Source organism: Siphateles boraxobius, unplaced genomic scaffold (assembly GCF_051911475.1).
Source record: "Siphateles boraxobius isolate OS27281-9 unplaced genomic scaffold, OSU_SipBor_1 103, whole genome shotgun sequence".
NCBI lineage: Eukaryota > Metazoa > Chordata > Actinopteri > Cypriniformes > Leuciscidae > Siphateles > Siphateles boraxobius.
This window is the reverse complement of record NW_027508704.1, coordinates 115,001-136,814: the sequence shown is the minus strand read 5'-3', so window position 1 is coordinate 136,814 and position 21,814 is coordinate 115,001. Positions and strand designations below refer to the sequence as shown.

At 45.3% G+C, this 21,814-nt stretch overlaps 1 protein-coding gene across 1 annotated transcript in view; it reads left to right on the top strand.

Moving 5' to 3' along the window:
- Window positions 1–21,814, top strand: part of dnah9 (dynein, axonemal, heavy chain 9) — a 135,342-nt gene that overhangs the window by 35,518 nt on the left and 78,010 nt on the right. Inside the window, exons 26-37 of the mRNA XM_077245650.1 lie at window positions 255–415; window positions 1,780–1,936; window positions 4,166–4,270; window positions 8,019–8,176; window positions 9,153–9,291; window positions 9,635–9,922; window positions 14,117–14,327; window positions 14,402–14,529; window positions 14,610–14,718; window positions 15,112–15,259; window positions 20,073–20,247; window positions 21,602–21,775. Coding sequence (XP_077101765.1) covers window positions 255–415; window positions 1,780–1,936; window positions 4,166–4,270; window positions 8,019–8,176; window positions 9,153–9,291; window positions 9,635–9,922; window positions 14,117–14,327; window positions 14,402–14,529; window positions 14,610–14,718; window positions 15,112–15,259; window positions 20,073–20,247; window positions 21,602–21,775 — 1,953 coding nt within the window. The remainder of the gene's footprint in view (window positions 1–254; window positions 416–1,779; window positions 1,937–4,165; window positions 4,271–8,018; window positions 8,177–9,152; window positions 9,292–9,634; window positions 9,923–14,116; window positions 14,328–14,401; window positions 14,530–14,609; window positions 14,719–15,111; window positions 15,260–20,072; window positions 20,248–21,601; window positions 21,776–21,814) is intronic.

Sequence of the window (21,814 nt, the reverse complement as noted above, 5' to 3'; positions counted from 1 at the left end):
AAGTAGGAATGGTTTGAACTTTGAACTGCACGATGCGATGCTTGACTGAAACACCGCATGGGTTAATGTAGAGCTCACTTGCGTGAGTCATGTGAAAAGGCCTTCAAGCTTCTCATAAGAGAATATTCAATTCTGCCTCTATTCACACCATTTGCCAGCATAATGAAAGTCTCGATGTGCTCTCATGCGATTGCTCATATTGTGGCGTCACTGGAAGGCCTCCTGGTAATCCTTCACACTCCTCTCTCTCTCAGGTGGAGAGCTCTCAGGCCTTTCTGTGGCTGTCACAACTGCGGCACCGCTGGGGCGAGAAGGAGAAGCACTGCTTCGCAAACATCTGCGACGCACAGTTCCTCTACTCATACGAGTATCTGGGCAACACTCCTCGATTGGTTATCACTCCGCTCACAGACAGGTGAGGCGCCCTGACAGACACAGCTTTGGGTTTGAAGTGACTCGTTCTGAATATCCTCACAGGGACAGAGGAGCCCATTAAACCGTCAGATGGCCTTAAGCTGAAAGAAGACAGGCTGCTCGGGAGGATCGACCCTTTGAAAGCATAACAGAGCAGAGACGCTCCTGTTTGATGGTCAGATAAATGGCAGTGCAGCTTCCTGAGCATATGGTGCATCTCTGAGCTGTGCTGCCCGAGTCTCACTCCTGTCCTTCATTCTCACTGAAGAGAGAGAGCATGCAGAAAAATGACACCGGTGGCACAGATGGCTCCATTAAGATACCGCGGCCGCTGCAAAGCTGGCTCACTTTATAGAGTTTCCTTAAAGCTTTAAATTACTTTCCCCAAAAATATTTTTGCTTGGTTTATCGTAAAATCAATATTTGAACCTTGCAAGCTTAACAAAAAAAAAAAAAAAACTCACTAGACTTGCATGTTATGAATTAGGGATCATACACAATTTACACTATTGTTCAAAAGACCGGAAAGATATATTTTTTTAAGAAATTAATACTTTTGTTCAGAAAGGACGCATTATATTGATCAAAAGTGACAGTAAAGACATTTATAATGTAAAAAAAATATTGTACAGTATTTCAAATAAATGCTGCTCTTTTGAATTTTATATTCATCAAAGAATCTTGAAAAATCAGTGTCCACAGAAATACGAAGCAGCTAAACTGTTTTCGATTTTTTTTTTATTGATAGTAATCATAATCAGCAAATTATCATATTAGAATGATTTCTGAAGGATCATGTGACACTGAAGACTGGAGTAATGATGCTGAAAATTCAGCTTTGATATGCAACATACATGTACAACATTGATATACAGCTTTTGAGTTCCAACATAACAGTTGATCTGACTCGTAAGCATCAAGAGTCAGACTGTTCTAGTCGTATTGTACATTTTCAATTCCCAAAAAAAGAATCAGAATCAGATTGTTTTTCCTAGACCAGCAAAGGATGTTGATTCAGGAACATTGCCTGTTTGTGTAAATTATGTAAAACAGTGCCATCCTTGCTTAATAATGCAAATGATCTTCACTGAAGGACTCTTCAGGGGGAAAGGCTTGCCAAATATCCTACGTTTGTTCTTCGCACCGGTCATCAGTAAATACACCACACGCAATGTGGAACATGAGGTATAAAAGGTGATCCATTCTCCCAGAATCGAGAGTCTCTGGCCACAACAACAGCACACTGTAATAACAGACTTTAGCTGTGGGTAAACAGTTGAGTTTCAGGAACTCTCTATTGTATGCGACGGATCGTTTGTGTTGGTGTTTGTTTGCTACAGCTTGTTTTTCTCCTCTGGAATGCAGATGTTACATCACACTGACCCAGTCACTGCATCTGGTCATGAGCGGAGCCCCGGCTGGTCCCGCCGGCACCGGCAAAACCGAGACCACCAAGGACCTGGGCCGAGCCCTGGGCATCATGGTCTACGTGTTCAACTGCTCCGAGCAGATGGACTACAAGGTGACCAGAACTAAGAACATCACAGGCTTTTTGCATCTACATTTACATTCATGCATTTGGCATATGCTTTTATCCACAGTCACTTACATTGCATTGAAGGAATACAGTTGATCAGTTCATGCATTCCACGGAAATTGAACCCATGATCTCGGGCTCTGCTCCGACATGTGAATGAATGAACAGGAACAGTACTGTATCCCACAATGCAATGTGACTTGAGTGTACTGTAGCAGTAGCAGTAACTGATGCACAAACCCCAGTAAATATCTCTGTATTCAGTAAAGCATCATTGATAAGTCTGTGTCTGGCGCTGATGATTACTGTATACTGGCCTGAGAGTAATATTCCCTGATAATATTTCTGCTATCATATCATGTGTGTTTTTTATCAGCTGTTCAGAATCAGAACTAGAGATGCCAAATTGAATCACTATTTTGATCTAATCGCTAAACTAGTTTGCAAAAAGGTTTGATTAATTTAGTTCACCAACCAAACTCACTGAATCATTAGCAGCAGTCTCTCTCAGCGTGACAGTGTGCTTTATGAAAGAGTGCGGGATGAGGCGATGTTTTCCTGCAATGCATTGCACAGAACTTGTCTTGTATTGTTTGTCAGTGCCGAGGCAGCTCTTTATTGCTCATGAGTGACTCTGCACTTCAGGTACAGACAGTTATGGCCTTCCATAAGAGTATGAAAATATGTGGACATGTTACTGATGGAAAGCTAGAAACGCTCCTAATAGTATTCTTTTTTCAACATAACCAGTGTTGTTTTGATCGGAACAGCTTTTAATCAAGTTCACAGCGTGCTCTGAACTCTCTGTGATGAATCTCTCCGTCTCAGTGCTCTACACCTCGCCTGATCTGTCCTTCGTCTTATGAGAGATGTCCTACTGGGGCCCGGCAGATTAGAGGAGCTCTGATGGCCGGGCTTTTTTACATCTGAAACCATGTCAGTATTCTGGCCTCCTCAGTGTTTGCTGTCGATAGATCTCATCTTTACTGACCGCGGTTCACCACACGGACCACTGCAGAGGAGACAGCCTTTCTCTGTCTGGGACAGTGTACATGCTTTAGTAATGTGCATCACATAATCTGATTTCTTTTTGATGTAACAATGCATTACAAGTAATGTGCATTATGTAATCAAATTACTTTTTTAATGTAGCAAGTAAAGCATTACAAGTAACATGCATTACATTATCAGATTAATTTGTTTCATGTAAAGAGTAACACATTACAAGTAACGTGCATTACTTAATGAGATTACTTTTTTATGTAATGAGTAAAGCAACGCATTAAAGAGTAATGCATTACTTCATAAATTTATAAAGTCAAGTCACCTTTATTTATATAGCTTTTTTAACAATACAGATTGTTTCAAAGCAGCTTTACAGAGATAACGGGAAAATAATGTTGTAATAATATTGTTAAATGTAAAATTAAATGTCCCCATCTAAGCAAGCCAAAAGCCAATTTACACATTACTATTTGTTTTTATTTTTGTTTACTTGTCAGATTTATTAATTTGTGTAAAACGTTGCGTAGACATGTACACTCATGCGTGCGGGAATAGTAAAAAAGAAACAAAGAACATACTTTCAATAAAAATAAATGTACGGAAGGAAATATAACACCGTAATGTTCGGAGATCTTTCGGCAAACCGTAACTCTAGGGCTCAGGAAATATGCTAAGTGCTCAGAATATAAAAATCTTCTATGTGTTTTTAAAAGAAAGTTAACATGTTAATTAGGTTATGTCGTTACTGTTTACTTAAAAAAACTTCACAGTGAAATAAACAAAGTCTTGGAAGAGATCGAGACTCTGTCAAGAGACATAAAGTAATGCAAGCGTAACATAACACATTATAATCAGTAAAAAGTAATGCAATTAGTTACTTTTTAGAGAGAAATGCAATATTGGAACGCATTACTTTTTTTAAAGTGACTTTACCCTGTGCTGGTCAGAGACAGCTGTGAGACGCTGGTTACTCTGGAGCTCAGAGAGAGTTTAGAATATCAGTGTTCTTGCAAATGCTGCTCATCCACCCAGAAAATGCCGGATTAGCATGTGTTGTCCTTGTTTATAAGCTGGAATTTCAGCGGCGCGAGTACCGTGAGCTCATTTCTAGAAAACAAAAGATTTCCTGCATAATTTTGCGTGATTCTGTTGGTTGCGATGGATGCTTTCCCATGATGCACTCATAAGTCTCTGGTTTCTCTCCCTCAGTCATGTGGCAACATCTACAAAGGCCTGGCACAAACAGGAGCCTGGGGCTGTTTCGACGAGTTCAACAGGATCTCGGTGGAGGTGCTGTCTGTGGTGGCGGTGCAGGTGAGATTAATGCATCCATCAGCGCAGAAACCTTGAGACGGAACCAGGGAAAGCTGTAAAGAAAGATATAATGCACCAGAAACACTGTGAGGGAATTCTCAAAGTGCCGGCATCTGGTGTTTGCCATTGAGATTTTATGCCTTGCAGTTCACAGTTAAGCAGGGAAGCTGAAGACAGTGTGTGCTGTAGCTGTAATGAATCGTCATCATTATGCTGGCAGTCATTTGCTCACAATGGCTATTATGATGAGGATGATGATGATGATCGTGATTATGATGTGTAGCTGCTCGTCGTTTAGACACATTTAGTTCTGATACAGTGCGACAGGTTTTAATGGGCAATTCCTGGAACTGCGCACTTTTCCTTTGAAATGTCTGAAATGTCAGGACACTGAAAGGTGTTTCTCCCTTGTAATAAAAAATGAATTAGCTTTGCTTTTGTAGTGTTCTCAGAGAGCAGCTGTCATGAGGAACAGTTTACAGTGAGTCAGAACATCAGAGTAATGATACGAGCCGCTTGACAGGCCCTCGGATAACGGGAAGGGCCTGCTGTTTAGCGTTATCCATTTTCACTAGGAGGATATTCCACAGGAATGTAGTCCATCGAAATAGTATTTTTCACAAAGACAGATAGAATCAATTATTCATTTAGTTAAGCTAAAACAAACAGAAGGAGCTCCAGACGTATCAATATTAGAGGAATTAAGCGAGCTGTAGCGTTGGCCTGTGGGACACACACCGAGGTGTTTAGCAGAACGTCTGAGCTGCTCTGCTCCACACAGAGGAAGCACAAAACGGCACACAAAATGCTTTCTGTGCGGAGAAGACTGAATTCACTAAAAGTCTTGCTTCACAGAGTTGGTCACCATTCACATTCACTGTGTGTGAAAAAGCAGCCTGGACTTGTGGGTCAATTTCAATATATTTAATTAGCAATGCGGCTTATATATAAAATATAGGCCTATATATAAATATATTAAATATTTGAAAATTTACCAGCAAGTCCGAGCTGCTTTTTTAAATATATATATATAATATAATTTTATTTATTATTATTATTATTATTATTTGTGAAAAGTGTTTGCATTTGTGTTCCACAGAACAAAGTCAGGTTGCATTAAAATGTTAATAAATGATAACTGAATTGTCCTTCTACGGGTAACCCTGTAAGTTAATATTTCTCAGAAATGTCCAGTCAGTCCCCTTCTCAGGTGCAGTGTGTCCCAGACGCTTCATTCCTCTGCTGTTTCAGCTGCTCTTAATGCACGCCTGTGCTTGGCTTAGATGCTTTGCTATAGAACAATATGTAAAATTCATGAAGGCTCTATGTAGTGTGGGATTTGGAGTTCATGTGAGGCCATGGCAAAGTAACGCCTCATATCTTATTCCATCAGCACACAGCAATATGTGACTCATGCTTAATGTTATATGTCAGTGTTTATCTGCCTCTAGCTGAACTCTCTCAGACTGTCTTCAGTGCCGAGGCGTCTGAATCATTTGTGTTTCGCTGACACTAAACTGATCCACACACCCTGCTAGACTGAGCACTCGTGTGACGCATTAATCCGATTAGATCGTTTTTGATTGTCGCCTCATTAAATATTCCATTAAAGCACAACCAAGCCTGTGTCCTGATATAGTGATTAATCTCTGGCCTGTAATTCCTCTCTTTCTCACAATGACCACTGGCAAATATGAATTTATAACAGAAAATTCAATTTGATTATTTCATCAAGGTCAGTGGATTTGGCCGTTTAAACAAGACATGCCTCTTGTACAGTTTCCTATACTACGCTTTAAAAGAGTTAGAGAGCACAACCGTGATCGCTCGCTTTTCAGTGGCCTAGTTTCTGGAAGTATTTTATTTTCTTCATAGGGATTTATAAAGTTCTTAAAGGGGTCATGTTTTGGATTTATATATATATATATATATCTTGAACAATAATGTTTTTGGGAGTTTTTGTGCACTCCCACAAAAAAAAAGGATATTTTCAACCCTCATTCTGACCGTGTCTAAAATGACCCATTTTTAAGGCGTGTCAGTAAACGACCACTGTTATGATTGGCTAACGGCATTGCATTGGAAACAGTCTCAGCCACTCACCAACTCGATTTGGTGTGTTAAACTTTATTTAAAGGAGCCACTTGTGCAGACTGACCATAGGGTATAAGTTAACCTCATGGAATCTTTTAAATGTGAAAGGAAGAAATTGATCGATAGAAAGAGCTTAACAATTATAGTGACATGTTTGCTAACGAAAAAAAAAACAATGAAAAGCCATTTGTGTGATGTGGCTTTTGTGTTCATGGTTAAGTGCTAATCTAATTTGCATTCCTGCTGAAAAACAAGCACTCTAACATTGAAAATTAATGACTTCCATCCACTTTGACGCTCTCGCTGGCAGCGGTATGAACGCAAAGATATGGAGATATGAAATTATGTTTACATTTACATTTATTCATTTAGCTGACGCGTTTATCCAAAGCGACTTACAATTGCTATATGTCAGAGGTCGCACGCCTCTGGAGCAACTAAGGGTTAAGTGTCTTGCTCAGGGACACATTGGTGTCTCACAGTGGATTCAAACCCGGGTCTCTCACACCAGAGGCATGTGTCTTATCCACTGCGCCATCGCCACCCTGGAGGTTTAATGGTACAATGACTTATTATATGTCAACAGATCAAGAAAATGTAAGGTTTCGTTAGTCATTTTGCATGTTATACTGTCAGGGATGAAGCGAGGACTCAATTGCAGGGAAAGGAAGGCTTTTATTAATAATAAAAATACAAACAAAAACTACCCCAAGGGGGAAGACTTGACTCCTGAGACCTGACCTGACCTGACCACAGGAGGAATAAACAAGGGTAAACATGCGACAACAAACCAGCACAGGACTGAACACACAAGGAGAATAAATAGGGAGAGCAAATAAAGCAGGTAACGATGGAGGACAGGTGGGGCTAATGAATCAATAATCAGGTAACGAGATGGGCGGGGTTAGACAATCGACAGGAGAGCACATGCACAAGGAAACGCATGACAAGACATGTGCTTACACCAAACATGACAAACACACAAGCACATGGCCAGTAGAGCAAATCACAAGCCGTGTTCTCACACAAACCGAGACCTTAACACGCAGCCAATGAGAACACCCATAAGCCACGTGTTAAACACAAAACATGACAACATGAAAGCACACAGCTAGTGTTAAACACAAAACGTCACATGAAAGCACATGAAACACGGCACACAGACAAGACAAAACAGGAGTGTCAGGGCTCTGTCACAAAACCAAGAAATAGACTAGACAGAAGTGACAGAGCACATATACAGTATTTTCAATTAAAGTTTCTTTATAAATGTATTGCAAAATATTCAAACATACAGAAATAAAAAGTTGTTTAAAAGTGCAGACAAACTCGATTACATGATTTGCAACGCTTCATTTTAGTAAGCAGTTGCTGCTGATCTTCAGGTTTTCCGTCGTAACATTGACTTCTCTGGGTAGTGGATTATGGGAAGCGTCACTGTCAGTTTATCTGTTAAACACAGTTCAGTCAGTGAGATTTCATCTTCATTATGGCTTCTACAGATGTTCATCTCAGAGCTCATGGCAGATCTGACTAAAAAGTTTATTGTTGTTAAGAAAATGAATGGGATTTTACTTCTCTTATGATTTATTCTCACTTTCTCATTGGTTCTGAAGAGCAAGTAACACATATTCTATGACGTATGATCCATCAGGTCAAAAGTATTCAAGATGCCATTCGAGACAAGAAGAAGAGGTTTAACTTCATGGGCGAGGATGTAAACCTGGTCCCTTCGGTGGGCATCTTCATCACTATGAACCCCGGATACGCCGGCAGGACCGAGCTGCCGGAAAACCTCAAGGCTCTCTTCAGGTGCGCGGAGGATTTGCATTTCATTAGGTGTCGTTTGCTCTTAAAGGGGAACTCTGCGGTTTTGCACATCAGCATCTGAATCCTGCTTAGAGGGAGATTGGATGCCGCCTGCACTCTTTTATAACAGAGATTTCCAAGTTTACAATTCATTTTTACCATCCATATCAAGCAATAAAGAGCTCTGTTTTCCTCTGTAGAGTCAGCATTCATAAACACATTTTAATTTGACCAGCTATACTTTATTTGTGGCTGAAGACTCGATTCACATTCACACGCCATGTCCTGCGGCCACGTTCCAGGTGTGGTTCTCCATCCGGCTGTTGTTATTACCGTTCTATAGGCCTTCAGGTGTTGATGGATGGAGGATCAGCAGGTGTCTGTCCCATGAAGAGACCAGAAAGAGCCAGTTATTACATATTTGAGAACTGAAAGTACATTTTTTCACACATACCGGATGATATTTTAAAATGAATGTTTTAGGCCTGTAATAAGCCACGTTGAAATTATTTTCTATAGTAGGCTACTTCATAGCATACTTAAAAAGATAGTTATAGAGCGCATCTAACTGTGATCACTCATTTTCAGAGACGTATTTTTTTCTCCATAGTCATTTATGAAGCTCTCATTTATAAAAAAAAAAAAATTCAATAATTGTAATGTTTCTTGAGGTTCACTTATAATGTTAATAACATTTTTTGCACAAAAAACTAACATGTGGAAAAATGTATATTTTCCATTCTGTCTGAAATGATCCGTTTTTAATGTGACTGATCCACAAAACAAAAACGCCTCACATCACATCAGAAAAGCTGTCTATCAGTAACTGCAACTGTAAGCCTATAGTGTCAACAGTAATGGTAATGAAAACGACCGTGTGCAGAAGTTTGAGAGCCCGAGCTGCATGTATGATTTATTTGCAGGCTCACAGTCACGATGTTGTTCTTTGTGTTTGTGTGTGTGTGTTTCTGTCCTGTAGGCCGTGTGCGATGGTGGTGCCGGACTTCGAGCTCATCTGTGAGATCATGTTGGTGGCAGAGGGTTTCATCGAGGCTCGACTTTTGGCCAGAAAATTCATCACTCTCTACCAGCTCTGCAAGGAGTTGCTCTCCAAACAGGTTGAGAAGTGTTTCTGCTGTTTCTTTAAACGATCACTCCAATGCCATTACACTGTTCTTAGAGAGCCTTCAGCTTTTCTAGCGTTTTGAGGAATGTTTACCTGTCATTGGGACTTTATTTGAATGCAATGTTATGAAACATCCTATTGTTCTCTAATAAAAATGCCGTCAATCCCACTATCATCGTTCTGTTACTCTATAAAAACTTTTGATTCACACTGTGAAATATTTGAATGGGAAAGCCTTTATTATTGAATAGTGTGTAACAGCGTTTGGCCGTGGATGCAGTTGATCGGACTCTCGTTGAGGCTCTTGTTTGTCCCGTGTCTCACTGTCGTCGCAGGATCACTATGACTGGGGTCTGCGGGCCATTAAGTCAGTGCTGGTGGTGGCCGGGTCCCTGAAGAGAGGAGACCCCCGCAGACCCGAGGACCAGGTGCTGATGAGAGCCCTGAGAGACTTCAACGTCCCGAAGATCGTGACCGATGACATGCCTGTGTTCATGGGCCTCATCGGGGACCTCTTCCCGGCCCTCGACGTGCCCCGCAAACGGGACATGGACTTTGAGAAATTTGTCAAGCAGTCCGTGTTGGACCTCAAACTGCAGGCCGAGGACAACTTTGTGCTAAAGGTGAGTTCAGCCGACACGTCCAGCTCAACTCTGTCAGTCTGCTTTACTGTAATGGCCAGCACATCACCAGAGTTATCATAAACTAAAGTGCAACATAAGATCACGGGCCAATCCGCATGGGGTTTCCAATAGCCGATTAACAATATCTTACATATGTAGATCCATATTTGGATTCCAAATTCACTTTTTTGTGATAGAAGTGAAGTCGTATGGAAATGTATTGATTTTTGACAGAAGAACAGATAAAAAATTCAATGCCGTGGCTATTTTTGGTAAAGCGCCTAAACAAAATCTCACAGGAACCTCAATTTTTATTATATTAACTTTGAATTTGAAACAGAAATTGGTTAAACATATGTTTTGTAAAATATAGATTTTGTATAAAATAAAAAATGTTTTGTACAGTGCATTTGCTTTACAGTCGATATATATATATATATATATATATATATATATATATATATATACAGGTCCTTCTCAAAAAATTAGCATATTGTGATAAAGTTCATTATTTTCCATAATGTAATGATAAAAATTAAACTTTCATATATTTTAGATTCATTGCAAACCAACTGAAATATTTCAGGTCTTTTATTGTTTTAATACTGATGATTTTGGCATACAGCTCATGAAAACCCAAAATTCCTGTCTCAAAAAATTAGCATATGATGAAAAGGGTCTCTAAACGAGCTATTAACCTAATCATCTGAATCAACTAATTAACTCTAAACACATACAAAAGATTTTTAAAACTCCCAGCCTGTTTCATTACTCAAAACCACAATCATGGGTAAGACTGCCGACCTGACTGCTGTCCAGAAGGCCATCATTGACACCCTCAAGCAAGAGGGTAAGACACAAAGAAATTTCTGCACAAATAGGCTGTTCCCAGAGTGCTGTATCAAGTCACCTCTGTGGGAAGTCTGTGGGAAGGAAAAAGTGTGGCAAAAAACGCTGCACAACGAGAAGAGGTGACCGGACGCTGAGGAAGATTGTGGAGAAGGACCGATTCCAGACCTTGGGGGACCTGCGGAAGCAGTGGACTGAGTCTGGAGTAGAAACATCCAGAGCCACCGTGCACAGGCGTGTGCAGGAAATGGGCTACAGGTGCCGCATTCCCCAGGTCAAGCCACTTTTGAACCAGAAACAGCGGCAGAAGCGCCTGACCTGGGCTACAGAGAAGCAGCACTGGACTGTTGCTCAGTGGTCCAAATAACTTTTTTCAGATGAAAGTAAATTTTGCATGTCATTCGGAAATCAAGGTGCCAGAGTCTGGAGGAAGACTGGGGAGAAGGAAATGCCAAAATGGGTGCCATGTCAACTGCTAGTGTTGGTCCGCTGTGTTTTATCAAGGGCAGGGTCAATGCAGCTAGCTATCAGGAGATTTTGGAGCACTTCAAGCTTCCATCTGCTGAGAAGCTTTATGGAGATGAAGATTTCATTTTTCAGCACGACCTGCCACCTGCTCACAGTGCCAAAACCACTGATAAATGGTTTACTGACCATGGTATTACTGTGCTCAATTGGCCTGCCAACTCTCCTGACCTGAACCCCATAGAGAATCTGTGGGATATTGTGAAGAGAAAGTTGAGAGACGCAAGACCCAACACTCTGGATGAGCTTAAGGCCGCTACCGAAGCATCCTGGGCCTCCATAACACCTCAGCAGTGCCACAGGCTGATTGCCTCCATGCCACGCCGCATTGAAGCAGTCATTTCTGCAAAAGGATTCCCGACCAAGTATTGAGTGCATAACTGAACATAATTATTTGAAGGTTTTTGTATTAAAAACACTTATTTTATTGGTCGGATGAAATATGCTAATTTTTTGAGATAGGAATTTTGGGTTTTCATGAGCTGTATGCCAAAATCATCAGTATTAAAACAATAAAAGACCTGAAATATTTCAGTTGGTGTGCAATGAATCTAAAATATATGAAAGTTTAATTTTTATCATTACATTATGGAAAATAATGAACTTTATCACAATATGCTAATTTTTTGAGAAGGACCTGTATATATATATATATATATATATATATATATATATATATACACTGAACACAATTATAAACACAACACTTTTGTTTTTGCCCCCATTTTTCATGAGCTGAAAACTGATTTTTTTCCCGTTCAGCTCATGAAAAATGGGCGCAAAAACAAAAGTGTTGCGTTTATAATTTTGTTCACTGTATATATATATATATATAGTGTATGTATATATACACACATAGTATGAGCTGAAATGGAAAGAAAACCCGATGCCTATCATCTCAAAATGATGATTGGTTTGATGAGTGATTGATTTAATACTACATATGATTATTATAAAATGGGTCGTTCCGATCCTCAGTTTGTTTTGGGCAAGTGGTGTTTAAAGAGTTGTGCGGTGTTCTGAGTGTGTGTTTGTGTGGATTCTGTCCCCGTCGAGGAGCGAGAAACAGAAGTGGAGCTGAACACTCTGAGTGAAGATGGGAAATTGCTGTCGTTTATTCCGCTCACATTCTCTGTCCCAGACAGCCTGTCAGTGTGTGTGTGTGTCGTGTGGCGATGCGTAAAGCTGGATGCTTTGGCCCGCTTTGAAACTAGTATTGTTTGTGGGGGAAAGAATTCAAAAGTCCTGATCAATGGCGCTCTCTCATTTTTCTCAACTTCACCTCTTCTTCGGTTGCATTATCTTCCTTTTAGAGCCATAAACCTGCTGTTGTGTTTCAAGCAAATAGACATTAGTGTCAGAGCAGTCTGCAAGTGGATATATTGGACAAATCAAAGATAGCAGGAATTACAGTGTAATGGAGCCTCAGGTGCCGGAGCGCAGCTGTAATGTGGAGCATTAGGATGAGGTGGAGATATCAGCCTGAGCCGGGGGAAATAAGTGCAATCTCAGACGGGTCAAAGAGCCATAGAAACAACACCTCAGCTGTCCATCAGCTCTCCACGCGGTGTTTAACCCCCGCCACACGCGTCTCTGAGAGGAAGAGCTGCAGTCTGCTATTAGCCATCGCCCCCAAACACATCAGATCAAAGCATCAATCAGCAAACCCTCCGGCGCTGAAGAGCCCGACGGGACCCGCATCAATGCCACTGATTGAACATGCCATCAGTTCCAAGAGGAAAATCTGTGGCTTTGCTCCACATCTCGCTCTTCTCTCAGAGGGGGGCAGATCTCTGTTTAAGTGTTTATCTTCTCATAGTGCTCCAGAAACACATAACTGTGAGCTTCAGCTTCAGTCAATGACACTCCTACCGTATTTTCTCGAATATACGCAAGTCGCATTGTTTTTATCACCTGAAACGTGCTGCGACTTATATAATGCAATAATGTATTTTGTGATCACAGAGGCTATATACATTTCTGGCTAAATTTAACATGACTTTTTTTTTGATATAATGCATGTTCAGATATTCAAAACATTCATAAATAACAAATAAAACAAAATATTCTGTGGGCCATGAAACATTGTAAAAAATGATCAAAAATGCTGGCGCTGGTTGGCCACTTTTTTCAACAACGCTAGCAGGGAAACAGGTAATGACTTTTTACAGTTTTATTTTTTTTAGGCGTGATAAATGGCATCCATTACTTGACCTTATTTATATGTTAAAGCACAATACTAAATAAAAATGTGGTAAAATATTTCATTTATTTTTATAAAATATTACTGACAAAAGTACATGTTGTCATATGAACAGCCAGTCATAAATGTGACTGTTTACAGTAAGTTATAAACTCAGATCACACTGAGCTATAGATGCAGTAGCTGTAGCGGAGCTGGGTCATAATGACATTTCTGCAGTTCTGTCTGGTGATGAAATCAAATGTTAAAATGAAGCATTTAGACTTCAGGATAGGAAACAGAAGTGTTCTGCATATTATTAAAACAATAACACAAAGAGAACCGCACTGAGACGTCCGCCTCCACTGGAGCTCAGCTCAACACTGGGTTAGTTTAGGTTAGTTTAGTTACAGCTGCTGTGCTGTTAAACAGAACTTTTCGTAGTTTTTGTTTTGAAATATTTGGCATGAAGTCACACTGGAGCTGAAAATCTCTTGATATTTACTGAGGATGTATTCAGCCAGCCAAGATAGTTTGTCTCTCGTGTGTGCGGTTTATAGCACAAAACATCAAGCAAAGCAGCGTTGTGTGTGTGTGTGTGAGTGTGTGTGTGTGATATTTGTCTCTGTTGTTCTCAGGTGGTTCAGCTGGAGGAGCTGCTGGCCGTCCGTCACTCCGTGTTCGTGGTGGGAAACGCCGGCACCGGGAAATCCCAGGTCCTCAAATCTCTCCATAAGACGTATCAGAACATGAAGCGCAGGGCGATCTGGGCCGATCTCAACCCTAAAGCAGTGACCAACGACGAGCTGTTCGGCATCATCAACCCGGCCACGCGCGAGTGGAAGGACGGTGAGCGCCGCTGTATTCCCCAGCACTTCCTCACGCGTGCATGTCAGACTCAACACGTGTGCTTTCCCCCGCAGGGCTGTTCTCCAATATCATGCGTGAGCTGGCCAACATCAGTCACGCCGGGCCCAAGTGGATCGTGCTGGACGGGGACATCGACCCAATGTGGATTGAGTCGCTGAACACAGTAATGGATGATAACAAGGTAAAGCCGAGACGGCCAGCACAGCATTCAGACATCCGTGTGAGAACGCTTGACCCTCAGATGACCTGTATGTGCTGCAGGTGCTGACGCTGGCCAGTAACGAGCGCATTCCTCTGAACCCCACCATGAGGCTTGTGTTTGAGATCAGTCATCTGCGCACGGCCACGCCAGCCACGGTCTCCAGAGCCGGTCAGAGCACTGCTCATCCTCAGCACAACAGCTAAACTAACGATAAATATAAACATGGGTTGGAAATGTAAAATAAATGAAAACTAGGAATGTTGCCTTGGCAAAAAAAGTGAAAAGGTTTAGTTGAAGCTCACAAATTATTAACTGGAGTTAAGTAAAAATAAACAAAAACTGAAATAAATTAAACATTATAAACTAAAACGAATAAAATGACAAAAGCACATAACGAAAGGACTAAAAATTAACACGAAACTAAAAATATAAGTTACAATATTAAATATTAGAACTTAAATAACACTGTTTCATTGTTACTTTTTACTTTATTGATATCCAAAGGAGAGTTTATATTTACGAGTGTGTATCCTAACAGCTTGTGTGTACTCCTCCACACAGGTATTCTGTACATCAACCCTGCAGATCTGGGCTGGAACCCGCCGGTGTCGAGCTGGATCGACCGCAGAGAAGTGCAGTCCGAGAAGGCCAATCTCACCATCCTGTTCGACAAGTACCTCCCATCATGCCTCGACACGCTCAGGTCACGGTGCGTCCACACACAGTCAGGTGTTCCAGTCAGCCTCCCTCGAGCTCGACTGGCACTCCGCTAACGCTCCCGTACCTGATCGAGCTCGACTAGCACTCCGCTAACGCTCCCGTACCTGATCGAGCAGCGACTAGAACTCCGCTAACGCTCCCGTAACTGCGACTAGCACTCCGTTAACGCTCCCGTACCTGATCGAGCAGCGACTAGAACTCCGCTAACGCTCCCGTAACTGTGACTAGCACTCCGCTAACGCTCCCGTACCTGATCGAGCAGCGACTAGAACTCCGCTAACGCTCCCGTAACTGCGACTAGCACTCCGTTAACGCTCCCGTAACCGATCGAGCTCGACTAGCACTCCGCTAACGCTCCCGTACCTGATCGAGCTCGACTAGCACTCCGCTAACGCTCCCGTACCTGATCGAGCTCGACTAGCACTCCGCTAACGCTCCCGTACCTAATCGAGCTCGACTAGCCCTCCGCTAATGCTCCCGTACCTGATCGAGCTCGACTAGCACTCCGCTAACACTCCCGTACCTGATCAAGCAGCCACTAGCACTCCGCTAACGCTCCCGTACCTGATCGAGCTCGACTAGCACTCCGCTAACGCTCCCGTACCTGATCGAGCTCGACTAGCACTCCGCTAACGCTCCCGTACCTGATCGAGCTCGACTAGCCCTCCGCTAATGCTCCCGTACCTGATCGAGCTCGACTAGCACTCCGCTAACACTCCCGTACCTGATCAAGCAGCCACTAGCACTCCGCTAACGCTCCCGTACCTGATCGAGCTCGACTAGCACTCCGCTAACGCTCCCGTACCTGATCGAGCAGTAACTAGCACTGCGCTAACGCTCCCGTACCTGATCGAGCAGCGACTTGCACTCCGCTAACGCTCCCGTAACTGCGACTAGCACTCCGTTAACGCTCCCGTAACCGATCGAGCTCGACTAGCACTCCGCTAACGCTCCCGTACCTGATCGAGCTCGACTAGCACTCCGCTAACGCTCCCGTACCTGATCGAGCTCGACTAGCACTCCGCTAACGCTCCCGTACCTGATCGAGCTCGACTAGCACTCCGCTAACGCTCCCGTACCTGATCGAGCAGCGACTAGCACTCCGCTAACGCTCCCCGAACTGCGACTAGCACTCCGTTAACGCTCCCGTAACCGATCGAGCTCGACTAGCACTCCGCTAACGCTCCCGTACCTGATCTAGCTCGACTAGCACTCCGCTAACGCTCCCGTACCTGATCGAGCAGCGACTAGCACTCCACTAACGCTCCCGTACCTGATCGAGCTCGACTAGCACTCCGCTAACGCTCCCGTACCTGATCGAGCTCGACTAGCACTCCGCTAACGCTCCCGTACCTGATCGAGCTCGACTAGCACTCCGCTAACACTCCCGTACCTGATCAAACAGCCACTAGCACTCCGCTAACGCTCCCGTACCTGATCGAGCTCGACTAGCACTCCGCTAACGCTCCCGTACCTGATCGAGCTCGACTAGCACTCCGCTAACGCTCCCGTACCTGATCGAGCTCGACTAGCACTCCGCTAACACTCCCGTACCTGATCAAGCAGCCACTTGCACTGCGCTAACGCTCCCGTACCTGATCGAGCTCGACTAGCACTCCGCTAACGCTCCCGTACCTGATCGAGCAGCGACTAGCACTCCGCTAACGCTCCCGTAACTGCGACTAGCACTCCGTTAACGCTCCCGTAACCGATCGAGCTCGACTAGCACTCCGCTAACGCTCCCGTACCTGATCGAGCTCGACTAGCACTCCGCTAACGCTCCCGTACCTGATCGAGCAGCGACTAGCACTCCACTAACGCTCCCGTACCTGATCGAGCTCGACTAGCACTCCGCTAACGCTCCCGTACCTGATCGAGCTCGACTAGCACTCCGCTAACACTCCCGTACCTGATCAAACAGCCACTAGCACTCCGCTAACGCTCCCGTACCTGATCGAGCTCGACTAGCACTCCGCTAACGCTCCCGTACCTGATCGAGCTCGACTAGCACTCCGCTAACGCTCCGGTACCTGATCGAGCTCGACTAGCACTCCGCTAACACTCCCGTACCTGATCAAGCAGCCACTAGCACTGCGCTAACGCTCCCGTACCTGATCGAGCTCGACTAGCACTCCGCTAACGCTCCCGTACCTGATCGAGCAGCGACTAGCACTCCGCTAACGCTCCCGTAACTGCGACTAGCACTCCGCTAACGCTCCCGTACCTGATCAAGCAGCGACTAGCACTCCACTAACGCTCACGTACCTGATCGAGCAGCGACTAGGACTCCACTAATGCTCCCATACCTGATCAAGCAGCGACTAGCACTCCACTAATGCTCCCGTACCTGATCAAGCAGCGACTAGCACTCCACTAAGGCTCCCGTACCTGATCCAGCAGCGACTAGCACTCCACTAATGCTCCCGTACCTGATCGAGCAGCGACTAGCACTCCGCTAACGCTCCCGTACCTGATCGAGCAGTAACTAGCACTCCGCTAACGCTCCCGTACCTGATCGAGCAGTAACTAGCACTCCGCTAACACTCCCGTACCTGATCAAGCAGTAACTAGCACTCCGCTAATACTCCCGTACCTGATCGAGCAGCGTCTAGTACTCCGCTAACACTCCCGTACCTGATCGAGCAGCGTCTAGTACTCCGCTAACACTCCCGTACCTGATCAAGCAGCGACTAGCACTCCACTTACGCTCCCGTACCTGATCGAGCAGTAACTAGCACTGCGCTAATGCTCCCGTACCTGATCGAGCAGTAACTAGCACTCCGCTAACGCTCCCGTACCTGATCGACCAGTAACTAGCACTCCGCTAACGCTCCCGTACCTGATCGAGCAGTAACTAGCACTCCGCTAACACTCCCGTACCTGATCAAGCAGTAACTAGCACTCCGCTAACACTCCCGTACCTGATCGAGCAGCGTCTAGCACTCCGCTTACGCTCCCGTACCTGATCGAGCAGCGACTAGCACTCCACTAACGCTCCCGTACCTGATCGAGCAGCAACTAGTACTCCGCTAACGCTCCCGTACCTGATCGAGCAGCGACTAGTACTCCGCTAACGCTCCCGTACCTGATCGAGCAGCGACTAGCACTCCTCTTACGCTCCCGTACCTGATCGAGCAGCGACTAGTACTCCGCTAACGCTCCCGTACCTGATCGAGCAGCAACTAGTACTCCGCTAACGCTCCCGTACCTGATCGAGCAGCAACTAGTACTCCGCTAACGCTCCCGTACCTGATCGAGCAGCGACTAGTACTCCGCTAACGCTCCCGTACCTGATGGAGCAGCAACTAGTACTCCGCTAACTCCCGTACCTGATCGAGCAGCGACTAGCACTCCGCTTACGCTCCCGTACCTGATCGAGCAGCGACTAGTACTCCGCTAACGCTCCCGTACCTGATCGAGCAGCAACTAGCACTCCGCTTACGCTCCCGTACCTGATCGAGCAGCGACTAGCACTCCGCTAACGCTCCCGTACCTGATCGAGCAGCGACTAGCACTCCGCTTACGCTCCCGTACCTGATCGAGCAGCGACTAGCACTGCGCTAACGCTCCCGTACCTGATCGAGCAGTAACTAGCACTCCGCTAACGCTCCCGTACCTGATCGAGCAGTAACTAGCACTGCGCTAACGCTCCCGTACCTGATCGAGCAGCGACTAGCACTCCGCTTACGCTCCCGTACCTGATCGAGCAGCGACTAGCACTCCGCTAACGCTCCCGTACCTGATCGAGCTCGACTAGCACTCCGCTAACGCTCCCGTACCTGATCGAGCAGCGACTAGCACTCCGCTTACGCTCCCGTACCTGATCGAGCAGCGACTAGCACTGCGCTAACGCTCCCGTACCTGATCGAGCAGTAACTAGCACTCCGCTAACGCTCCCGTACCTGATCGAGCAGTAACTAGCACTGCGCTAACGCTCCCGTACCTGATCGAGCAGCGACTAGCACTCCGCTAACGCTCCCGTACCTGATCGAGCTCGACTAGCACTCCGCTAACGCTCCCGTACCTGATCGAGCAGTAACTAGCACTGCGCTAACGCTCCCGTACCTGATCGAGCAGCGACTAGCACTCCGCTTACGCTCCCGTACCTGATCGAGCTCGACTAGCACTCCGCTTACGCTCCCGTACCTGATCGAGCTCGACTAGCACTCCGCTAACGCTCCCGTACCTGATCGAGCAGCGACTAGCACTCCGCTAACGCTCCCGTACCTGATCGAGCAGCGACTAGCACTCCGCTTACGCTCCCGTACCTGATCGAGCTCGACTAGCACTCCGCTAACGCTCCCGTACCTGATCGAGCAGCGACTAGCACTCCGCTAACGCTCCCGTACCTGATCGAGCAGCGTCAGCCTGAGCTGATGAATATTCTTGAGCTCAACTTCTTATGTGCTCCATTTACCTGTGCCTGGGTTATTTTAGTGACTATTATAGCTTTTATTACACTTAGCAATAGTTTTAAAGTCTTAGAAACTTTGTTGTGGGTTTTTCTCATTTGTATTATTTTTTGTTGTTTTGTCTATACAGTGTTTTTATCATTATTTTTAAGTTAAACTAAAGCTAGTTGCTCATTTTCATTTAGTTTAAGGTTTTTATTTTATTCCAGTAGTGAAAATGTTTCTTTTTAATGGTTTTAGTTTACCTTGCTTAGAGAAACAGCACAGATCACACACTGGAGTGTGTGTAAGCGGCTCCGTTTACTGTGCAGAAACACTGAAACGCTTTCCTCACTGAGCCTAACGGGTGTTGTTGAGATGTGTGTGTGTGTGTGTGTGTCCTGTTCCCAGATTTAAGAAGATCATCCCCATCCCTGAGCAGAGTTTGGTGCAGATGCTGTGCTTCCTGCTGGAGTGTCTCCTCGTCCCAGAACACACTCCTCCTGACAGCCACAAGGATCTGTACGAGCTCTACTTCGTGTTCGCTGCCGTCTGGGCCTTCGGAGGAACCATGTTCCAGGACCAGGTGTGTGTGTGTGCGCGCGTGTGTGCGCGCGTGTGTGTGTCGGAGGAACCATGTTCCAGGACCAGGTGTGTGTGTGTGTGTGCGCGCGTGTGTGTGTGTGTGTGTCGGAGGAACCATGTTCCAGGACCAGGTGTGTGTGTGTGTGCGCGCGTGTGTGTGTCGGAGGAACCATGTTCCAGGACCAGGTGTGTGTGTGTGCGCGCGTGTGTGTGTGTCGGAGGAACCATGTTCCAGGACCAGGTGTGTGTGTGTGCGCGCGTGTGTGTGTCGGAGGAACCATGTTCCAGGACCAGGTGTGTGTGCGCGTGTGTGTGCGCGCGCGTGTGTGTGTGTGTGTGTCGGAAAAACCATGTTTCAGGACCAGGTGTGTGTGTGTGTGTGTGTGTGTGTGTGTGTGTGTGTGTGTGTGTGTGTGTGTGTGTGTCGGAAGAACCATGTTCCAGGACCAGGTGTGTGTGTGTGTGTGTGTGTGTGTGTGTGTGTGTGTGTGTGTGTGTGTGTGTGTGTGTGTGTGTGTGTGTGTGTGTGTGTCGGAGGAACCATGTTCCAGGACCAGGTGTGTGTGTGTGTGTGTGTGTGTGTGTGTCGGAGGAACCATGTTCCAGGACCAGGTGTGTGTGTGTGTGTGTGTGTGTGTGTCGGAGGAACCATGTTCCAGGACCAAGTGTGTGTGTGTGTGTGTGTGTGTGTGTGTGTGTGCGCGTGTGTGTGTGTGTGTTGGAGGAACCATGTTCCAGGACGAGGTGTGTGTGTGTGTGTGTGTGTGTCTGTGTGTGTGTGTGTGTGTGTGTGTGTCGGAGGGACAATGTTCCAGGACCAAGTGTGTGTGTGTGTGTGTGTGTGTGTGTGTGTGTCTGTGTGTGTGTGTGTGTGTGTGTGTGTGTGTGTGTGTGTCGGAGGAACCATGTTCCAGGACGAGGTGTGTGTGTGTGTGTGTGTGTGTGTGTGTGTGTGTCTGTGTGTGTGTGTGTGTGTGTGTGTGTGTCGGAGGAACCATGTTCCAGGACCAAGTGTGTGTGTGTGTGTGTGTGTGTGTGTGCGCGTGTGTGTGTGTGTGTTGGAGGAACCATGTTCCAGGACGAGGTGTGTGTGTGTGTGTGTGTGTGTGTGTCTGTGTGTGTGTGTGTGTGTGTGTGTGTGTGTGTGTGTGTGTGTGTGTCGGAGGGACAATGTTCCAGGATCAGGTGCGTCTCTGCTGGCTTTACTCCTCATGAACACTGCCTGCTTTAACACTGTGTGTGTGTGTGTGTGTGTGTGTGTGTGTGTGTGTGTGTGTGTGTGTGTGTGTGTGTGTGTGTGTGTGTGTGTGTGTGTGTGTGTGTGTGTGTGTGTGTGTGTGTGTGTTTCACTGCAGCTCGTGGATTACAGGCTGGAGTTCAGCAAGTGGTGGGTGACGGAGTTCAAGAGCGTGAAGTTTCCGGCTCAGGGCACTGTGTTCGATTACTACATCGATCCCGAGAGCAAGAAATTTGAGCCATGGTCAAAAATGGTCCCGAAGTTTGTGATGGATCCTGAAATACCTCTGCAAGTCAGTGTCCAGCTTTACTCTGTTACAGGAAGTGCTGAT